The sequence below is a fragment of the Scyliorhinus canicula genome, chromosome 5, assembly GCF_902713615.1.
Source record: "Scyliorhinus canicula chromosome 5, sScyCan1.1, whole genome shotgun sequence".
In the NCBI taxonomy this organism is placed as follows: domain Eukaryota; kingdom Metazoa; phylum Chordata; class Chondrichthyes; order Carcharhiniformes; family Scyliorhinidae; genus Scyliorhinus; species Scyliorhinus canicula.
The window spans coordinates 38,376,926-38,403,115 of NC_052150.1; the positions used below are offsets into that span (position 1 = coordinate 38,376,926).

A 26,190-nucleotide genomic window follows, 5' to 3' on the forward strand; every position below is an offset into this window, starting at 1 on the left:
TCTATGCTGAGCAGGTTGGATCTGGATTTTTAAAGAGTGCCAGAGTCCTCTTACTCATACTTGTATTTCCTTGGTGCTTGTAAATTTGATTCATGGCTGAAATTCAAGTGTCCCAGCCATTACTTTGGAGCATTTTGGGGGAATCTGTACTCAATATTTAATACTACTGGAAAGATAATCAAAGGCTGAAACAGGAGGAATTGTATTGTACAGCCTCTGTACATTAGAAGAACAAAAAGTTGATGAGCAAATAGGGGTCAAAGACCAAAGCCAGATGAATCAGTCATATCTAATAACAAGCCAGACTTTCAATATTCAGACCACTCTGCACATGTGTACAGACCACATTGCTCCATTTCCAGCCAGTTTCTTAAACTTAAATTTAACTTTGCGCACTCCTATAATGACAATTTCCAATTACATAAAAGGGTTCCATTTGAGTTAGCAACTAATCGAATCTCGTATTCCAAAAAATATTCAGTGATGTTCCACACCAAAGTTCAATCGCTAAGATATGGGCTTGTGGAGCTCAGGTTAATATATTAGCATGAATAGAGGATTGAATAATGGACAGGAAGCAAAGAGTAGACAAAATGGTACATTGTCAAGTTGGCAGGCTGTGACTAGTGGAGTGCCACAAGGATCAGTCCTGGAGCCTCAGATATTTACAACCTATATTTATGACTTAAGAGATGGAGAGTAATGCATTCAGGTATGTTTTTTTTTTTAAATAATTTTTATTGAAAGAGTTTTTCCATACAGACATTTACCCCTACTAATTTTTAAATTATTTACAACACAATCCCTCTAGGCAAATATCCCTCCCTCGCCCGCCCTCTCGCGCGCCCCAGCCCTCCCCCCCCCCCCCCCCCCCAAGCAACAACTTAACAAACAAGGCAGCCTACAGTTTCAGACATGAGCAGCGAGCAGACTTGCCCGCGTTACAGTCGTGCTTGTCCCCCCACGACCATTGCTGCCCCCCCCCCCCCCCCCGGGTTGCTGCTGCCACGACCCCGTACGCCTATCTCTGATCTAAAAAGTCAAGGAAAGGTTGCCACCGCCTGGAGAATCCCTGTACCGACCCTCTCAGGGCAAATTTGATCCTTTCTAGCTGAATATAGCTAGCCATATCGTTAATCCAAGTTTCAACGCTTGGAGGCCTCGCGTCCTTCCATTGAATTAATATCCTTCGTCGAGCCACTAGGGACGCAAAGGCCAGTATTCCGGCCTCCCTAGCCTCCTGTACCCCCGGTTCTACCCCGACCCCAAAGATCGCAAGCCCCCATCCTGGTTTGACCCTGGACCCCACCACCTTCGACACCGTCCTTGCCACCCCCCTCCAGAACCCTTCCAGCACCGGACATGCCCAGAACATATGCACATGGTTCGCTGGGCTTCCCAGACATCTGACACACCTGTCCTCACCCCCAAAGAACCGGCTCATCCATGTCCCCGTCATGTGAGCTCTATGCAGCACCTTAAATTGAATGAGGCTCAGCCTCGCACACGAGGAGGAAGAATTGACCTTCTCCAGTGCATCCGCCCACGTCCCGTCTTCTATCTGCTCTCCCAGCTCCCCTTCCCACTTGGCTTTCAGCTCCTCCCCTGATGCTTCTTCCGCCTCCTGCATTAACTTGTAGATGTCTGATATCTTCCCCCCTCCGACCCAGACCCCCGAGAGCACCCTATCACTCGCCCCCTTACTGGGGAGCAGGGGGAACCCCTCCACCTGCCGCCTAGCAAATGCCTTCACTTGTAAATATCTGAACATGTTTCCCGGGGGGAGCTCAAACTTCTCCTCCAGCCCTCCCAGGCTCGCAAACCTCCCCTCTAAACAGGTCCTTCAGCTGCCGTATGCCCACCCTGTACCAGCTCTGAAATCCCCCGTCGATGTTCCCCGGGATGAATCTATGGTTCCCTCTTATTGGCGCCGCCAACAGACCTCCCATTTCCCCCCTGTGTCGCCTCCACTGCCCCCATATCTTGAGGGTGGCCGCCACCACCGGGCTCGTGGTGTACCTCGTGGGAGGGAGCGGCCATGGTGCCGTTACTAGGGCCCCCAGGCTTGTGTTGCCACAGGACGCCCTCTCCATTCGTTTCCAAGCTGCCCCCTCCCCTTCCATCATCCACTTGCGCACCATTGACACATTTGCCGCCCAGTAATACCCCGAGAGATTGGGTAGTGCCAGCCCACCACTGTCCCTACTCCGCTCCAAAAAGACCCTCCTCACCCTTGGGGTGCCATGCGCCCACACGTAGCTCATGATGCTACTCGTCACCTTTTTGAAGAAGGCCCTAGGGAGGAAGATGGGCAAGCACTGAAATAAAAACAAGAACCTTGGGAGGACCGTCATTTTGATTGACTGCACCCTCCCCGCCAGCGACAACGGTACCATGTCCCACCTCTTAAATTCCTCCTCCATCTGTTCCACCAGCCTGGAAAAGTTCAACTTGTGGAGGGTCCCCCAGTTCCTTGCCACCTGCACCCCTAAGTACCTAAAGCTCTTGCCTGCTCGCTTGAAGGGGAGTCTCCCAATACCCTCTCCCTGATCCCCCGGGTGTATCACAAAAACCTCGCTTTTGCCCAAATTTAGTTTGTACCCCGAAAAGTCCCCAAACTCTGCTAATAGTTCCATTATCTCCGGCATTCCCCCTTCTGGGTCTGCCACGTACAGCAGTAGATCATCCGCATACAGCGATACTCGATGTTCCTCCCCTCCCCTAGTCAGTCCTCTCCACCCCCCTGAACCCCTCAGTGCCATCGCCAACGGTTCAATCGCCAGTGCGAAAAGTAGGGGGGATAGGGGACATCCCTGCCTGGTCCCTCGGTGGAGCCCGAAATACTCCGACCTCCTCCCGTTTGTCACTACACTCGCCGTCGGGGCCGAGTAGAGCAACTTCACCCACTTAATAAACCCTTCCCCAAACCCAAACCGTTCCAACGTCTCCCACAGGTACTCCCACTCCACCCTATCGAATGCCTTCTCCGCGTCCAGCGCTACCACTATCTCAGCCTCCCCCTCCACTGCCGGCATCATAATTACATTCAGCAATCTCCGCACGTTCGTGTTGAGCTGCCGCCCCTTCACGATCCCTGTCTGGTCCTCATGGATTACCCCTGGCACACAATCCTCTATTCTAGCTGCCAGGATCTTTGCCAGCAACTTGGCATCCACGTTCAGAAGCGAGATAGGCCTGTAGGACCCGCACTGCACGGGGTCTTTATCCCGCTTCAATATCAGGGAGATCAGAGCCTGCGACATTGTCGGGGGCAGAACCCCCCCCTCTCGCGCCTCATTAAAGGCTCGTACCAGTACCGGTCCCACCAAGTCCACATTTTTCTTGTAGAATTCCACCGGGAACCCATCTGGCCCCGGCGCCTTCCCCGCTTGCATCTGACCTATTCCCTTGACTAGCTCCTCTAGCCCTATTGGCGCCCCCAGCCCTTCTACCAGCCCCTCCTGGACCCTTGGGAACCTCAATTTGTTTAGGAAGTCCTCCATTCCCCCTCTCCTCGTCGGCGGCTCAGACCGATACAACTCCTTGTAAAAATCCCTGAAGACCCCATTCACTTCTTGCCCCTTCTGCACTACCTTCCCGCCCCTCTCCTTCACTCCCCCAATCTCCCTAGCCGCATCTCGTTTGCGAAGCTGGTGTGCCAGCATCCTGCTCGCCCTCTCCCCATACTCATAGGCCGCGCCCTGTGCCCTTCTCCACTGCGTCTCTGCCTTCCTGGTGGTCAGCAGGTCGAACTTGACCTGCAGGCTGCGCCGTTCTCCCAGCAGCCCCTCCTCTGGTGCCTCCGCATATCTCCTATCCACTTCCAATAGCTCCCCCACCAGCCTCTCCCTCTCCTGCCTCTCCTTTCTTTCTCTGTGTGCCCTTATGGAGATCAGCTCTCCCCTGATCACTGCCTTCAGGGCCTCCCAGACCATCCCCACCTGCACCTCACCCGTGTCGTTCAAGTCCAGATAGCTCTCAATGCTCTTCCGGACCCTTTTCCACACCTCGTCGTCCGCTAACAGCCCCACATCCAGCCGCCACAGCGGGCGCTGGTCCCGCGCCTCCCCCATTTCCACATCCACCCAATGTGGTGCATGATCAGAGATCGTAATGGCCGAGTACTCAGCTTCCCGTACCCTCGGGATCAGCCCCCTGCTCAACACGAAGAAATCGATTCTGGAGTACACTCTATGGACGTGGGAGAAAAAGGAATACTCCCTCGCCCTCGGCCTACCAAACCTCCATGGGTCTACTCCTCCCATCTGCTCCATGTACCCCCTCAGCACTTCTGCCGCTGCCGGCCTCCTATTGGTCCTTGAGCTCGATCTGTCTAGCCCGGGGTCCAGCACTGTGTTAAAGTCCCCCCCCATGATCAAGCCCCCTGCCTCCAGTCCCGGAATGAGGCCCAATAGGCGCCTCATAAAACCCGCGTCATCCCAGTTCGGGGCATATACGTTGACCATCACCACTTTCTCCCCCTGCAGCTTACCCTTCACCATCACATACCTACCCTCCTTATCCGCCACCACCTCCTCCGCCACGAACGACACCCTCTTTCCCACCAGAATCGCCACCCCCCGGTTCTTTGCGTCCAATCCAGAGTGGAACACCTGTCCCACCCACCCCCTTCTCAGGCGAACCTGGTCCACTACCTTCAAATGGGTCTCCTGTAACATTGCTACTTCAGCCTTCAGTCCCTTCAGGTGTGAGAATACCCTTGATCTCTTGACCGGCCCATTCAGCCCCCTCACGTTCCAAGTGATCAGCCGGGTCGCGGGACGACCCGCCCCCTTCCCCTGCCGATTAGCCATGTCCTGTTCCCTGCTCGCCCCGGGTCGACCCTCCCCTTCTGACCCGCTCCCCATGGCGATGTCCCCCTCCCCCCACCTCTCCAGTCCTCCACTTCCCGTTTATGGTCTTTGCAGCAGCAACCCGGTGTCCCTCCCTAACCCCCCCCCCCCCCCCCCCCCAAGGCTAGGACCCCTCCTAGCCGCGATGTACCCTCCATCGTACTCCCGTAAGTCAGCTGGGTCACGCTGACCCGGCTGCTCCTGCCACACTCCGACTCCCCCCGGCTCGGGGGGGGGGGGGGGGGGGGGGGGCTCCCCCCCCTGGCCCCGCTCCAGCGCGGGAAAGGTCGCCATTGCTAGCCACGCCCCGCACTCCTCCCCCCCCCCCCCCCTCTGCCCCGCGCGCGGGAAAACAGAGGAAAGCCCGCGCTTTCACCCTGCCACACCCCACCCCGCCATCTTCAGTTCCACCCCCGTCCCCGTCCATGCCTGTAAAGAGCCCCCCCTAGGAGCCCATATCCACGATCTGCTCTCCCCCCCCGTCCCGCCTCCCCAACTTAACATTATAAATAACAGATAGATAACCAATAACAATGTACTTAACAGTCGCCCTCTACCAAACAGCATAAATAACCATAAATAACCATGAATAACCACAATAACAATAACTAAGGGAAGTTGGCAAAGGGGGGAAAAAACATCAGAAGAAAAACCCCCAGCAAGAGTTCAAGATCCAAACAAAGAGTTCAGCTGAAAGTACCCGAGCGGCTACGGCCGCCAAGTATCCCCTGGGTCTAATTCGAGTCCAGTTTCTCTTCCTGTACAAAGGCCCACGCCTCCTCTGGGGACTCAAAATAGTGGTGTTGGTTCCTGTAGGTGACCCACAAGCGCGCTGGCTGCAGCATTCCGAACCTGATCCGTTTTGCATGTAGCACCCCCTTCGTCCGGTTGTACCGGGCCCGCCGCGTTGCCACCTCCGCACTCCAGTCCTGGTAGACCCTCACCGTCGAATTCTCCCACTTGCTGCTCCTTTCCCTCTTGGCCCACTCCAGCACTCTCTCACGGTCGCTGAGTCGCTGGAACCGCACCAGCACCGCCCTCGGGGGCTCATTTGCTCTTGGCTTCCTAGCCATGACCCTGTAGGCCTCTTCCAGCTCCAGGGGCGAAGGGACGGCCCCTGCCCCTATCAGGGAGCTCAGCATTTCTGCTACATATCCCGGGAGGTCTGACCCCTCCAGGCCTTCTGCCAGGCCCAAGATCCTCAGGTTCTTCCGCCTCATTCGGGTATCCAGCTCCTCAAAACGGCTCTGCCATTTCAGGTGGAGTGCCTCGTGCACCTCTACCTTTCCCACGAGGACCGTGGCCTCCTCCTCCCTCACAGTCATCTCCTGCTGCAGCTCCCGAATCGACGCCTCTTGGGTCGCCTGGGCTCCCATCAGCCTGGTGGTCGTCGCATTCATTGACTCCAAGAGCTCCATTTTCAGCTCCTTAAAGAAGCGCAGGAGAGCGGCCTGCTGCTCCTCCGCCCATTTCCTCCATTCCTCGGGTGCGCCACCGGCCGCCATTTTGGTCTTCTTTCCCCGCTTTTTTTGGGGAGCTGCTGTTGCTTTCTTTACCACCCCACTCCGGGTACCGACCATAAAGTTGGTCTGGTTCTCTTCAGGGAGCCTTCCCCCACCGGGATTTGTCCTTACAGCGCCGTTGGGGCCCTCCAATCGGCCCGAAAACACCTTTGTAGCAGGAGCAGCCAAACGTGCGACTTAGCTGGTCATAGCCGCAACCGGAAGTCCATTCAGGTATGTTGACGATACAGAGCTAGGTTGAAATGTAAGCTGTGAAGAGTACGCAGAGAGATTGCAAAGAGGTATTGATAGGTTAAGTCAATGGGCAACAGGATGCCGATTAAAGTATAATTTCGGAACTATGTAGTTGTTTCTTCAGTACTAAGAGTGAGATAGCTTGATATATAAGATGTGAAACTTGTAAATGTTGATGTTCAGAGAATCATGTTTGGGTGTGCTCGTACAACGGTTGCAGAAGGTTCGCATGCAGGTACAGCATGCAATTAGCAAGGCAAATGGCATGTTGGTATTTACTGTAAAGGCATTGGAGTACAATTGGACAAGGTTTTAGTGAGATCATATATGGAATACTGTGTGCAGTTCTGGTCTCCCCATTTAAGGATGGATATATATGCATTTGAGGTAGAATAGTAAGTGTTCACTAGATTGGTCCTTGGTTATCTTATAATGAGAGGCCGAGTAAATTGGTCCTTTATTCTCCAGCCTTTGGAAGAATGAGGTGATCCAATTAAAAAATGCAGGATTTTGATGTGACTTGACAGGGTGGACACTGAAGTTGTGTAGAAGGGACTTTAGTGTGCAGATTAATTGCCTGCTTAAGGGTATTCATTTTAACTAGCTGCTTGACTTTATTTATCAGAATAGGCACTTGGCAAAGCATGATGGATATTTCGCCTTATTTCAGCCAAGAGTCCTGTATTCCAGGCATTGTCAAACTTGGGGGCGCGACCCGCGGGTGTCGGGAAGGTGGTGGAGCTGTCCGTTGCGGCACTCCCGATCGCGCAAGTCTTCGCGCAACAGCCGACTTTTAATTATGCCGGCTGCAAGCGGCCTTCAAAAAGGCCGAGACCGTATATACAAAATATGGCCGTACTGCGCATGTGCACCGATGATCGAGCACACATGCGCAGTGCGGCCGTATTTTCTTATACGGTTGCATCCTTTTTTTTTAAAAAGTTCGGGGTCCAAAGGGACCCAAAACAATTTCCTCCATTTTTGTCAGCAACAAACAAGGTAAGAGAAAATGGTGGGTCGCGCAGGTCGGCCGGTGTGGGCCACGAAGGTTGGCCGGTGTGGGTCGCGAAGGTTGGTCGGCGTAGGTCGCAAAGGTCGGTCGGGTTGGGTCCTGAAGGTTGGCCGGTTGGTAAAAATGGGTCCCCGCAAAAAAAGTTTGAAAAACACTGCTGTATGCAATAGTCAGAAGGTCATACAATGTAAACAATGTACTGCTCCATTGTTTTGCTGACAACATGATTTTTAGTTTCTATCTTGCTTAGGAAAGAGATAGCTCATTCCCCAAGGTTTATTATTAAAACATGGCTCTGGCTGCTTGTTTTCTGTCTCTCTCTTTCGGCATAATTTAAATATGTGCTTTTCGCTCTGTATGGGAGGGCACTTTGGAATGACTTGAGTCTGTCCAGCCCTCCATGAATTTATGCTTAATTAAAAGACATTTGGCGAAAACTCGAAATACTGACTTCTAATTTCCTCGACAAGTTGTTTCCACTGGCTGGGAAACCTAAAACCCGGGAAGCACAGCCTTAGCATTAGAGGCCAATCGTTTAGTATTGAGAAGGGAAGAAATATATTGACTTTTTTATTAATTTACTGGATGTGGGCATTGCTGTCCAGGCCAGCATTGATCGGCCATCCCTAATTGCCCTTGAGAAAATGGGAGTGAGCTGCCCTATTGAACCACTGCAATCCCTGTGGTGTAGGTAGCCCGAGAGCGCTGTTGGGGAATGAGTTTGCATTCTCTATCCCAATGATACTCTATTGTTGAATATATTTAATGCTGGGAGAGTCAGATTTTTGGTCTTTCAAGGGATATGGGGAGCGAGTGAGAGAGTAGAATTGAACCCCAAGATCGGCCATGACTGCATTGAATGGTAGCATAGACTCAACAGGCCATATTCTCTATTCCTGCTCATATTTCTTGTGTTTTTGTGTGTACTACCCTTTGCCCTGCTAATTCCTTTTTTTATGATCTCTGTTTCTTTGTACATTAAGTTTGATTCTTCCCTGTATTATCAACCTTACATTTACGAACTCAAAAAACAGAAGAACTCAGTTCTTCCAGCATGCTCTGCTATAGAAAATATAATTCTGCATGAACTCGGCTTTCCTGTCCTATCCCACATTCCTTGATTCCCCTGGGAGTCCAAAAGTCTATCGATCTTTTTCCCGAATATATTCAATGATGAGTCATTCACAGCCCTCTAGGACATAGATTCCTACCTCTCTGAATGAAGAATTTTCTCATGATCACAGTTGTAAATGAAAAGCCAATTTTCCTGAGACCATAACCTCTAGCTTTGTTGCATTTCTGGTTTCTTTGTACAAACACACACTAATCAGACACAGGATTAGTAAACCATAAGTAAGTCTGATTTATTTGAAGACCACAACTAATATTAACTGATAATAAATATATTTAATGTTAACTATGAGCAACTAAAATAGTTATTAACTAATACTACACATTACAAGATATCTCAACAAACAGGCCTATTCAAGGAATTCAACAAACACAACAGCAACCACCATTATTTACCTTCAGTTACAGCATGGCAACAAACTACTGGTTACATGTTGCTTTACATCCTGGTTCCTTGATAATCATAATCTTTTATTGTCACAATTAAGCTTACATTAACACTGCAGTGAAGTTACTGTGAAAATCCCCTAGTCACCACACTCTGCCGCCTGTTCGGGTACATAGAGAGAGAATTCAGAATGTCCAATCAGCTAACAGCACATCTTTTGGCACTTGTGGGAGCAAACCGGACCCGGTGCCCGGAGGAAATCCATGAACACATGGGAAGAATGTGCATACTCTGCACAGACTCCAAGGTTCCGTTTGTCAGCTTCTTCATCCCTCTCTTAAATGTTTGGACTGCCAATTCGACCAATCCGTTTGAGGTGGAGTGAAATGCGGCGGTCCACAGGCAGCGGATCCTGTTCGTGGCCATGAATGCCTCTAACCCCACACCCGTGAAAGTGGCTCCGTTGTCGGAGACCAGTACCCGTGGGATGTGTGCTGGAAGTGTAGCACAGGCGGTCCACAGCCTCTTTTGCAGTCATTGCCTGCATCCTGGGAACGTCGAGTCACTTCCAATGTTTTTCTACAATAATTAGGAACATCGATCCCTGAGATGGACCGGCGAAGTCTATGGTTGGTCTGTCCATTCTTAAGGGTGCAACCGTACCGCTGGTGGTACTTCCTGGTACTCCTGGCATGGCCTGCATCATTGGGCAGCTTCCCTATATCCGTATTGATGCCTGGCCACCAGGTGTAACTGCGAGCGAGTATCTTCATCTTACACACCCACGGGTGTCCGTTATGGAGGTCCTCTAGTAAGGTGGCTTGCCCACTTTCCAGGCCGACCACCCTGGTTCCACACGGGAGGACACCATCCTCCACACGGATCTCCATAATTTTGTTGGTGTCGGCTTCAATTCGGCAGGTAACAGCCTGTGTTGGCCCCCGTAGAACACCATGTGGCGGAACCGGGACAACTGTGGTTGGTGTGTCTGAGTCCAACCCTTTATTCGGGCCCGCGTCATCAGCAGTGAGTCCATAAAGTTGTGTTCAGCCTCCACTTCCTCCGCAGAGGGGGCTGTCGGCGGCGTAGTGGGAAGGGGACTTAATGCGTCCGCGTTCGGGATCTTGGTTCCGGGACAGAATTCCAAGTTGTACTCATAAGCCCCCACCCCCCCCAACTAAGCAAGGCCCAACACTGGATTTGGGTGGACGCGATTGAGGGAATTGCTCAGTCTTCTATGAACAGGCCCAAAAACGGTTTATGGCCAGTGTTGACCATGAAAGTGTGCCCGTAAACATATTGATGAAACTTGCAGACTCCAAAGATGACTACCAATCCTTCCTTTTTAATCTGCGCAAAATTGCACTCAGCGTCGGAAAGCGTGCAGCGTGTGAATATGATTGGTTGTTCTGAGCCATTGGCCATGCAGTGGGCGAGGACCACGCTCACCCCATAAGGAGACGTGTGACATGTCAACAGTGGTGGCCTTGCAGGGTCGAAGTGCATTAGTAGTTTTGAGGACGACAGCTGCTGTTTTACTGCGTCAAATCCTCGCTGTTGAGACAGTGTCCAGACCCACGTTAGCAAGACGTGGAGGGGACTGAGGAGGGTTGCCAGGTTCGGTATGAATTTCTTGTAGTAATTCACTAATCTGAGAAAAGAGTGTTCTGTCTGGTTTCCGGGGATGGGGGCCCGTTTCATTGCCTGCACCTTGTCCTCTACAGGGTGCAACCCATTCTGGTCGACTCGGTACCCTAAATAAGTGACCGCAGAGGCATAAATACAAATTTCTCCCGCCCGAGGTGGACATCTGCCAGCTTAAAACACAGGAGGACCTCGGCCAGGTTCACCAGATGTTCCTGGTCAGACACCCCATCTGAGATACACTCTCATTATCTCCCATCAGATCACCGTTACCGTTACCACTTGAGTATCCCTCACAGGCTGAAACTGATGTTGGAAACCAAGCTTTGATTTATGAACTAATTCATAATCATCTGCCATTTCTGCTGCTAATCTCGCAGTTTTAACCCTCTGCTCTTCCACATGAGTTCTCACTACATCAGGAATTGAATTTTTAAACTGCTCCAAAAGTGTAATTTCTCTGAGAGCTTCATACATTTGGTCTATTTTCAAAGCCCTTATCCACCTATCAAAATTACTCTGACCCTTTCAAACTCCTTGGGCGCGATTCTCCGATGTCGTGCCGCATTGGGAAAGCCGTCGTGAACTCAGTCGAGTTCAACGACGGCGGGAAACGGCCCCGATCGCGATCGATTTTGGCCTTGGGAATGGGCTAGCATCGGGGCCGTGAGGAACACGGGGGGCGCGTCGTCAGCGCGCGACGTCCGAATTACGCCGCTCCGCGTTGTAAAAGGGCGCGATCCACGCACGGAAAGGAGGGAGGAAAATGTCGGAGCCACGGATACGGACCTGGAGACCCTCCTTGATGAGGTGGAGCAGTGCAGCGGCATCCTCTGCCCAAGACGAGGGCATCGCCACCCTTCCAGCACCGTGCGATGGGCCTGGCAGAGGTGGGCACGGCAGTCAGTGCTGTGGGGCAGACCCCTCGGTCCGGGGAGCAGTGCCGCAAGAAGCTCCACGACCTCACCAGGGCTGCCAGGGTAAGTGCCACGAAGGTGCCCCCGGGTCACAACCATCCACCCCCCCCCCCATGTCCCTCATCCACCCCCCGCGGGAACGAGGGGGAGGGGGGGGCGAGAGTGAGTGGAGGGTGGTTAACAAAGTTGCCACAGACCCACATGAGCGCTGCAATCCCCTGGAGAAATGCCTTGGTGTGGCTGCAACTTCCCCCCCACCCTGTGCCAATATCTGAACGCCTTGATGATACCTGCTTAATTGTGATGCTCTATCTATGCGCCCCCCCCCCCCCCCCCCACCCCCAACAGGACAAGACTGCTCACAACAGCCGGGAGCGCAACTGAACCGGAGGGGGTTTACCCGTTATGCATCACCTGACAGTGTTCGAGCAGAGGGCACTGGATCTTGCTGGGGGATCTGCGAGGTTGGAGGTGCAGAACCAAGTGAGACAACCCTGCATGACAACCCCCCCCCCCCCAATCCTCTCTCCCTTCACACTCTGCCCACTGGACCCCCCCATCTTCTGTCCCCTCGCACTCTACCCACTGGACCCCCCCATCCTCTCTCCCCTCACACTCTGCCCTCTGGACCCCCCATCCTCTCTCCCCTCACACACTCTGCCCACTGGACCCCCCATCCTCTCTCCCCTCACACTCTGCCCACTGGACAATCCTACGCACGGCCGAGCGTGTCTAACTAACCCCGTATCATTCTGTTTCCCAGGGCCAGCCGACGAACGTCCAGGGCCGTCTGGTGCCACACACAGGCGACCATCCCTGACGACCACCGCACCCAGGGTCGCGCGCCAGAGGGTGGCAGGAGGTTGGCCAGGAGGGCCATCCTCCAAATCCGGGACACTCGAGCGGGACGTACAGAGGACGGACAGTGACGACTTTCATGGCTGTTTGTTGCCCGAAGGTCGGGCCGTGAGACAGGACAGGACGGGGTCAGTGGACCCAGACGCACAGAGGACGGCGACGCAGTCAACGGACTCACCTGACGCTGAACTGTACATGGGCCACGTGCGCCCTACGCTGGGACATGACTGGGACCAGGACACTCCTGAATTTCTGATGGACGAGGACCTAGAGCTTGCGGCACTGCTGTCTCCCACACCATCCACCATCCCAGAGACACTCACCTCGGTTGGGCAATTAAGTGATGAGGCTCTTGGGTCACGGTCTGGTGTGCACCACACAGCTGAGCGGGTACAGCAGGTGGAGGTCGGAGCAGCCGAGGGGCTGGACGGTCGGAGGGCAGCCCAGGCCCAGCATCCAGCTGGCGGCCAGAGTTTCCCGGGTTCCTGGATTTACTCGACCCACCTGGACACCCGATGCATTTTGAAACCCAGGGACACAATGACAGGATGAGGGACGTCTTCCAGCAGCTGCAGATGCAGTTAGAGGAGTCAAACCGCGTCCAGGAGCAGGGAGTGGTGCCACTCATGGCAGCCACCCAGGCCGACACTGCACGGGTGGCGTCCGCGGTCGAGGCAATGGGTGAAATGGTATCGGCCATGGGTCAGGTTCTGCAAGGCGTTGGGCTTCATGTGCACGCGTCATCCATGGCCCAGGAGAGGGCTGCCCTCTCAGGCAGCAGTGCGCCAGAGCCAACATGACATTGCCGGCGCGCTACGGGCCCTGGCCGAGTCTCACCAGGCCATGGCCCAGTCCCAGCACGCCATGGTACAGTCCCAGCAGTCAGTCGTGGAGAGCATCGACCGCCTGACGCACGTGCTGGATGTCGTCGCGCACTCATAGGTTGAGGTCGCACGGTCCCTGGCGGGAATGTCTCACTCCCTGGATTCCGTCTCAGCGAACGTTCGGACCCTGGTCGATACAGTTGCACGCCTCCAGGACTGGCAGCGCCAGGTGTCGGTGGGGAGACGGGGCACCTCCCCGCTCGCACCTCTGTCCCACAGTGAGGCCCGGGGGCCACTGGGCTCCCCGAGGGAGGAGGTGGTTCTGGGGCCCGTCCCATTAACTCCATCACGGACGTCCCTGATCGCTCGGCCTCCGCCCGTCCCATCCCTGGTGCATCGGGTGGGCAGTGGGCAGAGCAGGGTGGCACCACGTCATCCGAAATGCCCGCAGAGCAGCCTGGCCCATCAAGGCCGGGTTGTCCCAGGAAACGAGTGCCGATTCTCGGGGTGTGATTCTCAGCAGTCCGCCTCCACTCCTGCTGTACCATCTGGGGATTCACTTAGTGGTAGGGCCCGTAAGGCAATGAAGAGGGACACAGAGTAAGTTGGCATGGGTGAAGAGCACAGTTTAGTTGTAGGGGCGAGGGCATCTGTACATAATATTCACCATTAAACTCACTGTTGCACCTAACTTGTAAGACTATGTGATTTTTCCGTTGCCACGTGGATCGTGATGGCAACCGAATGTCGCTGGGGTTGTCGAGCGGTGAAACTTCGGTGCCGGGTGTGCAGTCCCTTTCCCCCCATCTCTCCCACAGTCGGACACCGTAGTCCTCGGCACTCCGACGCCAGCTACCCCACGCGGGCACGTGATGGAGTGTCCCTGACGAACTCAGCAACCACCGAGATGGATGGTTCAGCTATTGCAATGAGTAGTCAGACTTTGTCTAACGATTCTGAGCTCACAGCTCATTGCAGATCGGGCTGTCATCATTCAACATGGCACTGATCACACCCGCTGACACAGCCATCAATGTCGTGCCATACCATGGGGCCGCAGTGATAAGGGTGATCTTGAAGTGGAGCAATGGGGGGGGGGGGGGGGGGGGGAGTTGTGTGCTGTCCGTCTGCATGACTGGCGATGCAGGTGGTAGTGTTCAGCGATGCCGTCGCACACGACGCGTGAATCTTGCAGCCACCAATGCGTCGCGTGCCCGCTGTCCTCGCCGGTGCCGTCGTGCAGCCTTCTAGGCATTACCAGCACCCGGGTCGTGTGTGTGCTGCGCCCGGCGCACCACCAACCTCCTCCACCTCGTCCTCCTCCTCTGTGTTGGCACCACTGCCACTGGCTTCTCCCTCCGACTCCTCCACCACGGCATCTCCCCTCTGCATCGCGATGTTGTGCAGCGCACAGCAGACCACAACAATGCGAGCGACCCTCTCGGGCTGGTACTGCAGGGCCCCTCCGGAGCAGTCCAGGCACCTGAATCGCATTTTCAGAAGACCAAAGCAGCGCTCTACCTCACCCCTGGTTGCTGCATGGGCCTCATTGTAAAGGGTCTCCGCGTTGGTCTGAGGCCTCCGTATGGCTGTCATCAGCCAAGACCTCAGTGGATAACCCCTGTCGCCCAGCAACTAGCCCCTCAGCCGGGGTGGCCGTCCCTCAAACATAGCAGGGATGAACGACTGCACAAGAATGTACGCATCATGCACACTCCCAGGGAACCTTGCGCACACGTGCATGATCTTCATGTGGGGGTCGCATACCACCTGGATGTTCATGGAGTATGTCCCCTTCCTGTTAGTGAACACTTCCCTGTTGCCTGCAGGCGGGCGCATGGGGACGTGAACACCATAAATCACTCCCTGGACCATCGGTATCCCAGCCACGTTGGCAAATCCACGGGCTCGTGCTTCTTGATTTGCTCGGTCCTCGGGAAAGGTGATGTAGCAGTCCGCGATGGCGAACAGGGCGTCGGTCATGTCCCGGATGCACCTGTGGACCGATGCCTGCGATATCCCGGATAGGTCCCCACTCGGAGACTGGAAGGAACCGGTAGCATAAAAGTTAAGTGCCGCCGTCACCTTGACGGCAACCGGTATTTTGTGTCCTCCTCCCGTTCTATGTGGGGCAAGGTGCGCCACGAGATGGCAGATATGTGCGACCGTCTCCCTGCTGAAGCGGAGTCTCCTCCTGCAGGTGATGTCCGGCATTGTCTCGAATGAGATCCGGTCACGGAACACCCTAGGCCTCGATTGGCGCCCTGGCTCCACCATCAATGTCTCCTCCTCCTCCTCCACCCCCCCATGCTGCTCGACATCAGTGCCCGCATCCAGTGCCATCCTCAGCGTTTGGGGGTCAATGTTCCCCTCGGCATCCCCCTGGACATACTGGCCATCAGTGCCTGCGGCCTGTATGGCGATGACGGGCCACTCCGCGGCCATTCCCTCTTCTACTGCAGCTGCCCCTGCATCCACTGTGGGATCTCGCTGTGGATGCTGCTGGATGTCCAACTGCAGTGCAGCGGCCCAAACCACTGCGCTGAACATCGCCGTTCGGTTCGAATACATTATGGTCACCTACAGAAGGGTGGTGGGGGGCAGAGAAACGACATGTTAGACGGAGGTTATTCGACACCTTGGCAGCCGCCTGCCACGGGATACCTGTGTGTCCCGGTGGCCTGGTCGTGCTGCTGACAAGCGGCCAGCCTAACCCCATGTCACTTTCTGCGTCCAATGGTCAGTTAACAACGTCCTCCTAACCGGTGCGTCAGTGGGCTGTGCCCATCAGCCACAGGGCAACCAGCGGTCGTGTCCTCGTCACCGTCCTGCCATGGCAGGGCGGCTGAGATGTTGCATCCAGGGGTGGATGACCCATTCCACTCACTCCCCCCCCCCCCCACTACTCCCTCTCCCCCCCCACTACTCCCTCTCCCCCCCCACTACTCCCTCTTCCCCCTCCCACTACTCGCTCCCTCTCCCCCCAACATGTGCCACTGTGCTGCCCTAGGTGCACATTCCCTTATTTCACAGCTATTCATCTAGCTCTAGCCTCGCGGATGCACAACACTGACTCCAGCCCCCTCTTGAGCCCCAAAACCCAGAGCTAAACTTGTGGGAGGAAAACGGAGCACCCGGAGAAAGCCCACACAGATGGGGCGAATGTGAAGACTCCACATAGACAGTGGCCCAAGCCGGGATTCAAACCTGGGTCCCTGGAGCTGTGAAGCAACAGTGCTACCCAATGTGCCACTGTGCTGCCCTAGGTGCACATTCCCTTATTTCACAGCTATTCATCTAGCTCTAGCCTCGCGGATGCACAACACTGACTCCAGCCCCCTCTTGTGCCCCAAAACCCAGAGCTAAACTTGTGGGAGGAAAACGGAGCACCCGGAGAAAGCCCACACAGATGGGGCGAATGTGAAGACTCCACATAGACAGTGGCCCAAGCCGGGATTCAAACCTGGGTCCCTGGAGCTGTGAAGCAACAGTGCTACCCAATGTGCCACTGTGCTGCCCTAGGTGCACATTCCCTTATTTCACAGCTATTCATCTAGCTCTAGCCTCGCGGATGCACAACACTGACTCCAGCCCCCTCTTGAGCCCCAAAACCCAGAGCTAAAGTTTCTGCAACTGTTTGCATTGCCTGCACATGTGGCCATGTAGGTCACCAGGAGGGTTCATAAACTCCCACATTTTATCGGGCGTGCATGCCGCACAAGCGACTTGCCCTGTAATGTTTCTACTTTACTTCCTTTCTGTTAATTTTATTTTACTTTAGTTTACATATATTAATTCATTGGCCATGACATCCCCTTAATCCTAGTGTTTCTTTCTCAAATCTATGTAGCTACTTGTTTAAAAATTATATGCTTTTCTAATTTACAGCTGTTTAAAGACAGTCCCTAACAGCATGATATTCCATAAGCACTGGGAAATAGTAGACATGTCATAGCTGATCAGGAAGTGAAATAGGGGCAGTCAGAAAAAGAACAGAAGAGGCCATCTGTAACAGGGCTGAAGACAGGGGAGAGAGATTACGGTCAAAATGTTTGAATGCATTCTTTGAGTCCAGAAGGCTGTTAAGGACCTAAATGAAAGATTAGACACTGTTCCTCAAGCTTGGATTGAGACTCACTGGAACACAGTAGGAGGTCAAGGACAGAGGTGTGGGGTAGGATTCTCTATTTCGGCGCACCCATTTTCTGGTGAGGCGCGTCCCTCTCGGCAGCGGGATCCTCTGTCCTGCCAACCGGTCAATGGGGTTTCCCTTTGTGGGCACCCCAATGCCGTCGGGAAATCCGTGGGCGAGTGTGCTGCCAATGAAACGGAGGATCCCACCGACGGAGAATCCAGCCTGTGAGCTTGAGAGCAAACCGGAGAATCAACACTGAAAACTGGGATCATGCTTACAGAGTGAGCGGAGGTTTTACACAAAGCAGACACCAAATCTGCATTTTGTCTCCCTAATACTAAATGGAAAGGTGTATACATCAATCACTGCTACACCTGGAAGGATTGTTCACGGCCTTGGATGGCCAGCAGCAAGGCAGTAAAAGGGCAGATATTGGGCGGGATTCTCCAGTCGCCAGCGGCAAAACCACGTTCGGCGATCGGCCAGAGAATCCCTGTTTCCAACTAAATCGGGGGCATCACTGCTTTCGCGATGCTCCATCCTCTCCAAAGCGCCGTCTTCTAGGAGTACGCCACGCACCATGTCAACGGCCTCAGGACGTTGCCTGAAGCCTACCTCCCTGAGTTCCTGACGGCGTGGGTCTCTCATGTTCTTACCTGTCAGCAACTCAAACGTGGTGCTGAGCACTCAGTCCAGCACCGCCACAGTCGGGGGAGGGCCGATCCGCGGACAAGGGGACTTTGGCAGGAGCTGGGGGCACTGGTGGGGGTTTTCCAGGGTTCGCGAGCCAACCAAAGGGGGGGGGCACTATTTTGCAGGCCGGGTATGTGCGCGCCGGCGCCATGTGGGCCGCCGATGTGTTCATGAGCGGCCGTGGACCCAGAAATTCTCCAGGCCGTATCGGCAGTTAGAGCTGGGTGCTCTGTGCTGCCTTGCTGCTAGCCCCATGCCAAACGGAGGATTGGTGGCCATTTTGTGTGGAATTGTCGGTCGTAAAAGGTTACCGTTCCCACGCCGGCATTAGGATATAGCCTGGGAATCGGAGAATCCAGCCCATTGTATCTTCTACACTTGAATGGAGAGGTGCCACTGGAAGTGGCCAGGGTGTTAGGGCTGATTGAGAAGTGGACCAGGGTGCCATTAGAGAGCAGTTTCATCAAAATGTTGAAAAGCGTAAGGGAGTAAAAGATGTGTTTGCTGATGGTATCATGCTGATGGTAGTAGAAATGGAGGAGGATATGGATGGTGGAAAATGAGGACAAGATGAACCCTATCATGGTTCTGGACGGGAGGGAAAAGGGTGAAAGCAGAAATGGAGGTAATTGTCAGACACAGTTGAGAGTCCTGTCACCTGTTTGGGGGAGTCTTCAGTTGAGGGAAAGACATATCTGCAGAACTGGTATGCAAGGCTGCCACATTAGAAAAGATGCAACAGAGATGGAAATCTCGGAGAATGTTTGGTATGAGGAATTGTAACGAGGAAGCTGTAGAAGTCAGTGAGCCTTTCATGAATATTTGTTCATAGCTTACTCCAGAAATGGAGGCAGAGAAGGCAAGGAAGTATCTGAGGTGGACAATGTGAAAGTTTAGGAATTCGAAGCAAAGTTGATTGTGTTTTTCAATTCCGAGCGAGAGCAGTAACTGGCATCGATACAGTCATCAATGTACCAGAAGAAGAGTTGGCTCGGGAGGGTGGGGGTGGGTGGCTGAGTAGGAATAGGAAATGTTCCAAACACTGCACAAAAACGACTACAACGTGGATCTAAGTGGATACCCATTGCTATTCTGAAATTTTTTCGTCTGGCCTGCCTTGCAGTGAATTTTTTGACAGAAGTAAACATAGCAGTAAGACAGTTTAGGAGAAGAAATACAAAGATAATTATAATAATCTTTATTAATGTCACAAGTAGGCTTACATTAACACTGCAATGAAGTTACTGTGAAAAGCCCCTAGTCACCTCATTCTGGCACCTGTTCGGGTACACTCATGGGAGAATTCAGAATATCCAATTCACCTAACAGCGCGTCTTTTGGGACTTGTGGGAGGAAACCGGAGCACCCGGTGGAAACCCACGCAGACATGGAAAGAGCATGCAGGCTCCGCACAGACAGTGACCCAAGCCGGGAATCGAACCTGGGACCCTGGAGCTCTGAAGCAACAGTGCTGCCCACTGTGCTACCATGCCGCCCATAAAAGGTTTAGGAAAAGCTTGACCCTTCACTTAGTTTCCCCTAATAGGATCTGATACTGACTCTGAATGAGACAGCTATCCAAGGCAGGAACTCCTTCCCTGTTAGCCCTTTTTGCTATCTAATGAACTCCTCCATTGATATCGGTACTTTCAAGTAACTCCTGTTTCTTCTTTGGTGCCCGACACTTTGGTTTCTCAACAACTCTAAATATTGTGATTCACAGTGATGATGGGAGATGATTGGTGATTGTTAAACAAATCAAGCTGGGAACTCAGAATGAAAGGGACCACATGCATTCCTTTAGCTTTTGTTCGCGCTTCAGTTTTTTGCTCCAAATTATCCAATGGTACCAACATTGTATTCCTTCTCATTTGTACCAGTTTAAATTGCTATGCTGGGATAGAGAAAGTGAGCAGTCACATCAACAGGAATTCTGGCTTGCCCTGGCACTAAATTGAAATAGACTAGTAAATTGTCCTAGGCTAAAACTGCCCTTGTTTTATTTCTATACTGCCCATGTATCTGTGTTGTCTTCAAATTTAATTCACAGAACATCATTATTTTTTCCTGGTGTATGGAGTCTTTTCAATCATCTTTTCAGTCGTACCAATTCATAGAGGACAGAAAAACAGTGAGTATTACTGCAACATTGGTGATTTCTGTGCACTGGTTTGTTCTAATTGGGTTTGAACTGCGCACAAGATAAGTAAATTACATGCAGCATTCTGCTGCTCCTTTTGCCTCAAAGTACTGCAGGTTGCACCTGGTTTAGTCAGCCTCCCACATGATTCATACAGGATCTTCAATTAGTCTCCAATTGGTTCATATGAGATTTTCAGTCAGTGCCCCCCCCCACCCCCCCCACCCCCCCCGGCAAGGTTCATTTAAGACCTCACTTGGTTTCCAACGTAGTTCATGTGGAACCTTCAGTTAGTCTTCCAGTTGGCATTACATAAGCTTCAAACCTGTCCTGCTTCTTCTTTCAGGCATATACTTCATATCCTCTCCTAACTCTTCCTTTTATACCTCCACATTCCAGGACACGCTTCCCATGATCATAGTTCAGGAATGCACCAACTTATTCCATATGATTTCATAGAATCATAGAATTTACAGTGCAGAAGGAGGCCATTCAGCCCATCGAGTCTGCACCGGCTACTGGAAAGAGCACCCTACCCAAGGTTAACACCTCCACCCTATCCCCATAACCCAGTAACCCCACCCAACTAAGGGCAATTTTGGACACTAAGGGCAATTTATCATGGCCAATCCACCTAACCTGCACATCTTTGGACTGTGGGAAGAAACCGGAGCACCCGGAGGAAACCCACGCACACACGGGGAAGATGTGCAGACTCCACACAGACAGTGACCCAAGCCAGAATCGAACCTGGGACCCTGGAGCTGTGAAGCGATTGTGCTATCCACAATGCTACCGTGCTGCCACCAGATTTCTCTCCTTTGTGTGTACTTTGGGTAGAGAATGGGAGTGAGTTGATTTGCACTGCCCACTAGAGAATCCTGGAGGACCAAGATAATTAATGTGGATCACTAGCTCCTTTCCAATCCATATCCATGTTTTGGTCAAAGTGCACAGCTTATTTCTGGTGTTTTAGTTTGAACCATACAAAGCAAAACATTTTTCTATACAGTATTAAGTATTATATCTGGTCATTTCTATTATCCATTAAGGTGCCATATATCATGTGAATTACGTGCCAATCATTTAAGATTGTATTGACCAATGGCAGAATGAAACATGTTTAAAGTAAATGTATTTGTTTTTCCAATATATTTCTTTTTATATTAATGATTTAAGTTTGAGGCTAAATTTTAGTCAGAAAAGATAAAATGATGAACTTCAGTAATTTGACAAACAATATTCATTCTCTATCTACAGTCACAGAATGCCAGGTCCCTGTGAATTACATTTCAGGAACAATTGGAGCTATAGTGGTGATTTATGTGTTTATTGTAGGGGTACCATTTATCTTCTTTTTGAAGTACAGTAAGTGCTGATTCTATTGATTCTAATGATAAATTACACTGCTTATATTAATTGCTTTATTGTTATGATGGTTTGAGTTTTATGAAATTTGTATATTCTTCCCATTTTTCCCTATATAACAGTTACTTTAAATGTTGTTCGTGACAAAATTGATTTATGCATTTTTCCTAATCCAATATTTTTTTTTAATTTAGAGTGCCCAATTTTTTCCAATTAAGGGGCAATTTAGCATGGCCAATCCACCTACTCTGCACATCTTTTGGGTTGTGGGGGTGAAACCCATGCAAACACGGGGAGAATGTGCAAACTCCACACAGACAGTGACCCAGGGCCGGGATTCGAACCCGGGTCCTCAGCGCCAAAAGATCTCAACACTTTCAGCCACTAACTTTTAATATTTGCCCCATTAAGCTTCCATCGATAAACTTCAATCATTAAATTTCCTTCAATAAACCTTCATCCTGAATTCTTCCAGTTGAATCTTCATATTTAACTCTCCAAAAATTAAACTTCCATCCATAAATTTCCATCCTTTAAACTTCCACCAAAAGGCATCCACGATCAAATGTCCATCAATTATATATTTACAATAACACATTAATAGTATGTAAGGTGTGGTAATCCAGAAGCCTAGAGTAAAAATGTGAGTTCAAATCCCATTATGGAAGCTGGGGAAATTAATTAATAGAATAAATATAAACTAATGATGACTGGGTTGTTGTAAAAATCATCTGCTTCATTAATATCCTTGTAGAAAATAAATCTATTGTCCTCACCTGGTTTGACCTAAATGGGAAGCATTTGGCACATCTAGTGGGAAGTGGGCAGGACAGGGCAGCACCACACCATAGCAGCAGGCAGGCCCAGTCACCCCAGAATACGGCCGCCAACGGCGACCCAGGTCACAGGGCGGGAATCACAGCAGGTCACCTCCACACCTGATGTACTGTCTGGGAGATCCACCTAGACGTGGCGTTAGGGCCCGTAAGGCGAGAAGGTTAGACACCAGTTAAGTTGGCCTGGGCTCCCCACCCTACCCTTGCCCCTGACTGTACCCACCACTGTCACCCCAGGGATCCGATGGCACCATATAATAGAATAACCAGCTCGCATGCAGAGATCACCCAGGTGACGGTGGAAGGTGCTACCGTGGGCAGGAGTCAGACGATGTGGAGCACCAGGGCTCATTGCAGAGCGGGTTGTCATCATCCTCCATCCTATGGACCAGATCCGGTGTTACTGCCGACCTAGGGCCCGCACCTTGTAGTACGCCAGGTATGTATCATGGAGAGGGATGCAAGAGAGGCGGGGGTAGCCGTGGGGGTAACGGGTGTGGTTGCTCCCGGCCAGTTCAACCCAAACCCCTTGCCCAGTTGATAAACCTGGAAGCAATCAGAGCTTCTCTTTGGCCTCCTGTGCCTGTCTTAACCCCATGTCCTGTCCATCATCACCACCCCAGCATCCTTCTAGTTGGACGAGGCCTTGGGTTCATCCTCCTCCTCCAGCACATTGCCTCTCTGCTGCGCAATGTTGTGGGGAACGCAGCAGGCTACTACGCTGGGCAACCCCTTCATTGTCATACTGGAGGGCCCCTCCAGAACAGTCCAGGCACCCGAAACGCCGATTCACCGCTCAATCACACCCCAGGTCCCTCCATGGGTGTTATTTTGGCGGGTCTCAGCATCAGTCAATGACTTTTGGATAGACATCACTAGCTACAACCGCAGTGGATAACAACAGGAGCCAACTGATGTACCATCAATGACCACGAGACAAAAATGGTGAATCTATTGAGGCTTTATTGCACTAGATGTTAATCCTCCTGCAGCTGGAACCAGAATGGAAGCAGCGCAGGAGAGCATACACTTTTATACTGCACCTGCTGGGAGGAGCCAGCAGGCTGGGATGTGCTGTATTAACTGTAGTACAGCGGCAGTACCGTAATACATGTAGTGTGTTACCAGTGGTGTTTACCACATTCACCCCCGTTTAAAAAGAAACTCCGACTTCCGGTTGCGGCTATGACTAGCTAAGCCGCACATTTGGAAGCTCCTGCAACAAAGGTGTTTTTGGGCCAATTGGAGGGCCCCAACGGCGCTGAAAAAACGAATCCCGGTGGGGGAAGGTCCCCTGAGGAGAACTAGACCGATTTTATGGTCGGTACCCGGAGCGGAGCGGCAAGAAAAACGGCAGCAGCTCCCCAAAAAAAGCGGGGGAAGAAAATCAAAATGGCGGCCGGCGGTGCATCGGAGGAGTGGAAGAAATGGGCGGAGGAGCAGCAGGCCACTCTCCTCCGTTTTTTCACGGAGATGAAAGTGGAGCTCTTAGAGTCCATGAACGCGACGGCCACCAGGTTGGTGGGAGCCCAGGCGATCCAAGAGGCGTCGATTAAAGATCTGCAGCAGGAGATGACCGCGAGGGAGGAGGAGGCCACAGTCATCGGGGCAAAGGTGGAGGTGCACGAGGCACTCCACATGAAGTGGCAGAGCCGCTTCGAGGAGCTGGACACTCGGATGAGGAGGAAAAATTTGAGGATCCTGGGCCTGGAAGAAGGCCTGGAGGGGTCGGATCTCCCGGGATATGTGGCGGAGATGTTGAGCTCCCTGATGGGGGAAGGGGCCGGTCCGGCGCCCCTGGAATTGGAAGAGGCATACCGGGTCATGGCCAGGAGGCCTAGGGCAAACGAGCCCCCGAGGGCGGTGCTGGTGCGGTTCCAGCGGCTAAGTGATCGAGAGAAAGTCCTGAGGTGGGCAAAAAGGGAGAAAAGCAGCAAGTGGCAGAACTCGACGGTAAGGGTGTACCAGGACTGGAGTGCGGAGGTGGCAAAGCGGCGGGCCCGGTACAACCGGACAAAGGCGGTGCTACACGCGAAAAAGATCAAATTTGGAATGCTGCAACCGGCGCGCTTGTGGGTCACCTACAAGGACCAACATCATTATTTCGAGTCCCCAGAGGAGGCCTGGACCTTTGTACAAGAGGAAAAGTTGGACACGAACTAAAACCTGGGAGCACCGGCGGTCGTAGCCGCCGGGGGACTCTTGATTGAGCAAGTGGCCCTTTTCTTTTTCAGGCCAGGTCGGAACTGGGTAACAGTTTCGTGGATTGTTTGGGGTGTTTTTTCTCGAACGGTTGACTTTTCTGAATATTTTGAAGGTTTCGAGTTGTTGGGTGTGTCTGTATATTTGTACTGTTGAAATCTCTATTGTGGGTCGTTGGCTTCTTATGGGGTGTTTCTTCCCGTTTCCAATTTCCCTTAGTTATTTACCCCTCTTACCCTTTTTCTTTGGGTGCTTGGGGGGATTTTTTGTTCTTTTTTTTCTTTTCGGGTTATGGTTATCTGCGGTTATTTATACTGTTTGATGGAGGGTGATGGTTGGGCACACTGTTAGTTGATAGCTAGTTAATTATTTTGTTATTTAAGTATGTAGTTAAGTATTTATGTATTTAGTTGCCATTGGGTATTTATATCGTTAAGTTGGGGAGACGGGACGGGGGGGGGGAGCGGGTTGATTATGCGGGTCTTTCTCGGGGGTTTTAAGGGGATCTTTCACGGGCGCAGATGGGGTGAACCGGGAGGAGTCGGAATGTGGCAGGAGCAGCCGGGTCAGCGGAGACCAGCTGACTCTCGGGAGTACGATGTGGGGTACATCGCGGCTAGGAGGGGTCCTAGCCAGGGGGGGGGGGGGGGGGGGAAGGGGGGGGGGGGGGCTGGGGGGGGACACAGGGTTGCTGCTGGAAAGACCAGGGACGAGAAGGGGAGAGCCGGGGGGGTGGGGGGGGGGGGGGGGGGGGCCATCGCTATGGGAAGCGGGTCAGAAAAGAAGGGATGACCCGGGGCGAGCAAGGGACAAGACATGGCTAATCGACAGGGAGTAGGGACGGGTCGCTCTGCGACCCGATTGATCACGTGGAACGTAAGGGGGCTGAATGGGCCGGTCAAAAGATCAAGGGTCTTCTCACACCTGAAGGGACTGAAGGCTGATGTAGCAATGCTGCAGGAGACTCATTTGAGGGTAGCAGATCAGGTCCGCCTGAGAAGGGGGTGGGTGGGACAGGTGTTCCACTCAGGCTTGGATATCAAGAACCGGGGGGGTGGCGATTTTGGTGGGAAAGAGGGTGTCGTTTGTGGCGGCAGAGGTGGTGGCAGACAAGGAGGGCAGGTACGTGATGGTGAGGGGTAGGCTGCAGGGAGAGAATGTGGTACTGGTAAATGTGTATGCCCCGAACTGGGACGACGCGGGTTTTATGAGGCGCCTGCTGGGCCTCATCCCGGGACTGGAGGCAGGGGGCCTGATCATGGGAGGGGACTTTAATACGGTGTTAGACCCTGGGCTGGATAGATCGAGTTCCAGGACGAATAGGAGGCCGGCAGCGGCAGAGGTGTTAAGGGGGTTCATGGAGCAGATGGGAGGGGTAGACCCATGGAGATTTGGTAGGCCTAGGGCGAGGGAGTATTCTTTTTTCTCCCAC

General features: G+C 52.5%; 1 protein-coding gene across 2 annotated transcripts in view; it reads left to right on the plus strand.

Annotated features, from left to right (window-relative positions):
• Nucleotides 1-26,190, plus strand: part of LOC119965917 (SLAM family member 9-like) — a 94,474-nt gene that overhangs the window by 49,054 nt on the left and 19,230 nt on the right. For both annotated transcript variants that reach the window (XM_038796924.1, XM_038796925.1), the window contains 2 exons: nt 20,263-20,343; nt 21,613-21,720. In XM_038796924.1, coding sequence (XP_038652852.1) covers nt 20,263-20,343; nt 21,613-21,720 — 189 coding nt within the window. The remainder of the gene's footprint in view (nt 1-20,262; nt 20,344-21,612; nt 21,721-26,190) is intronic.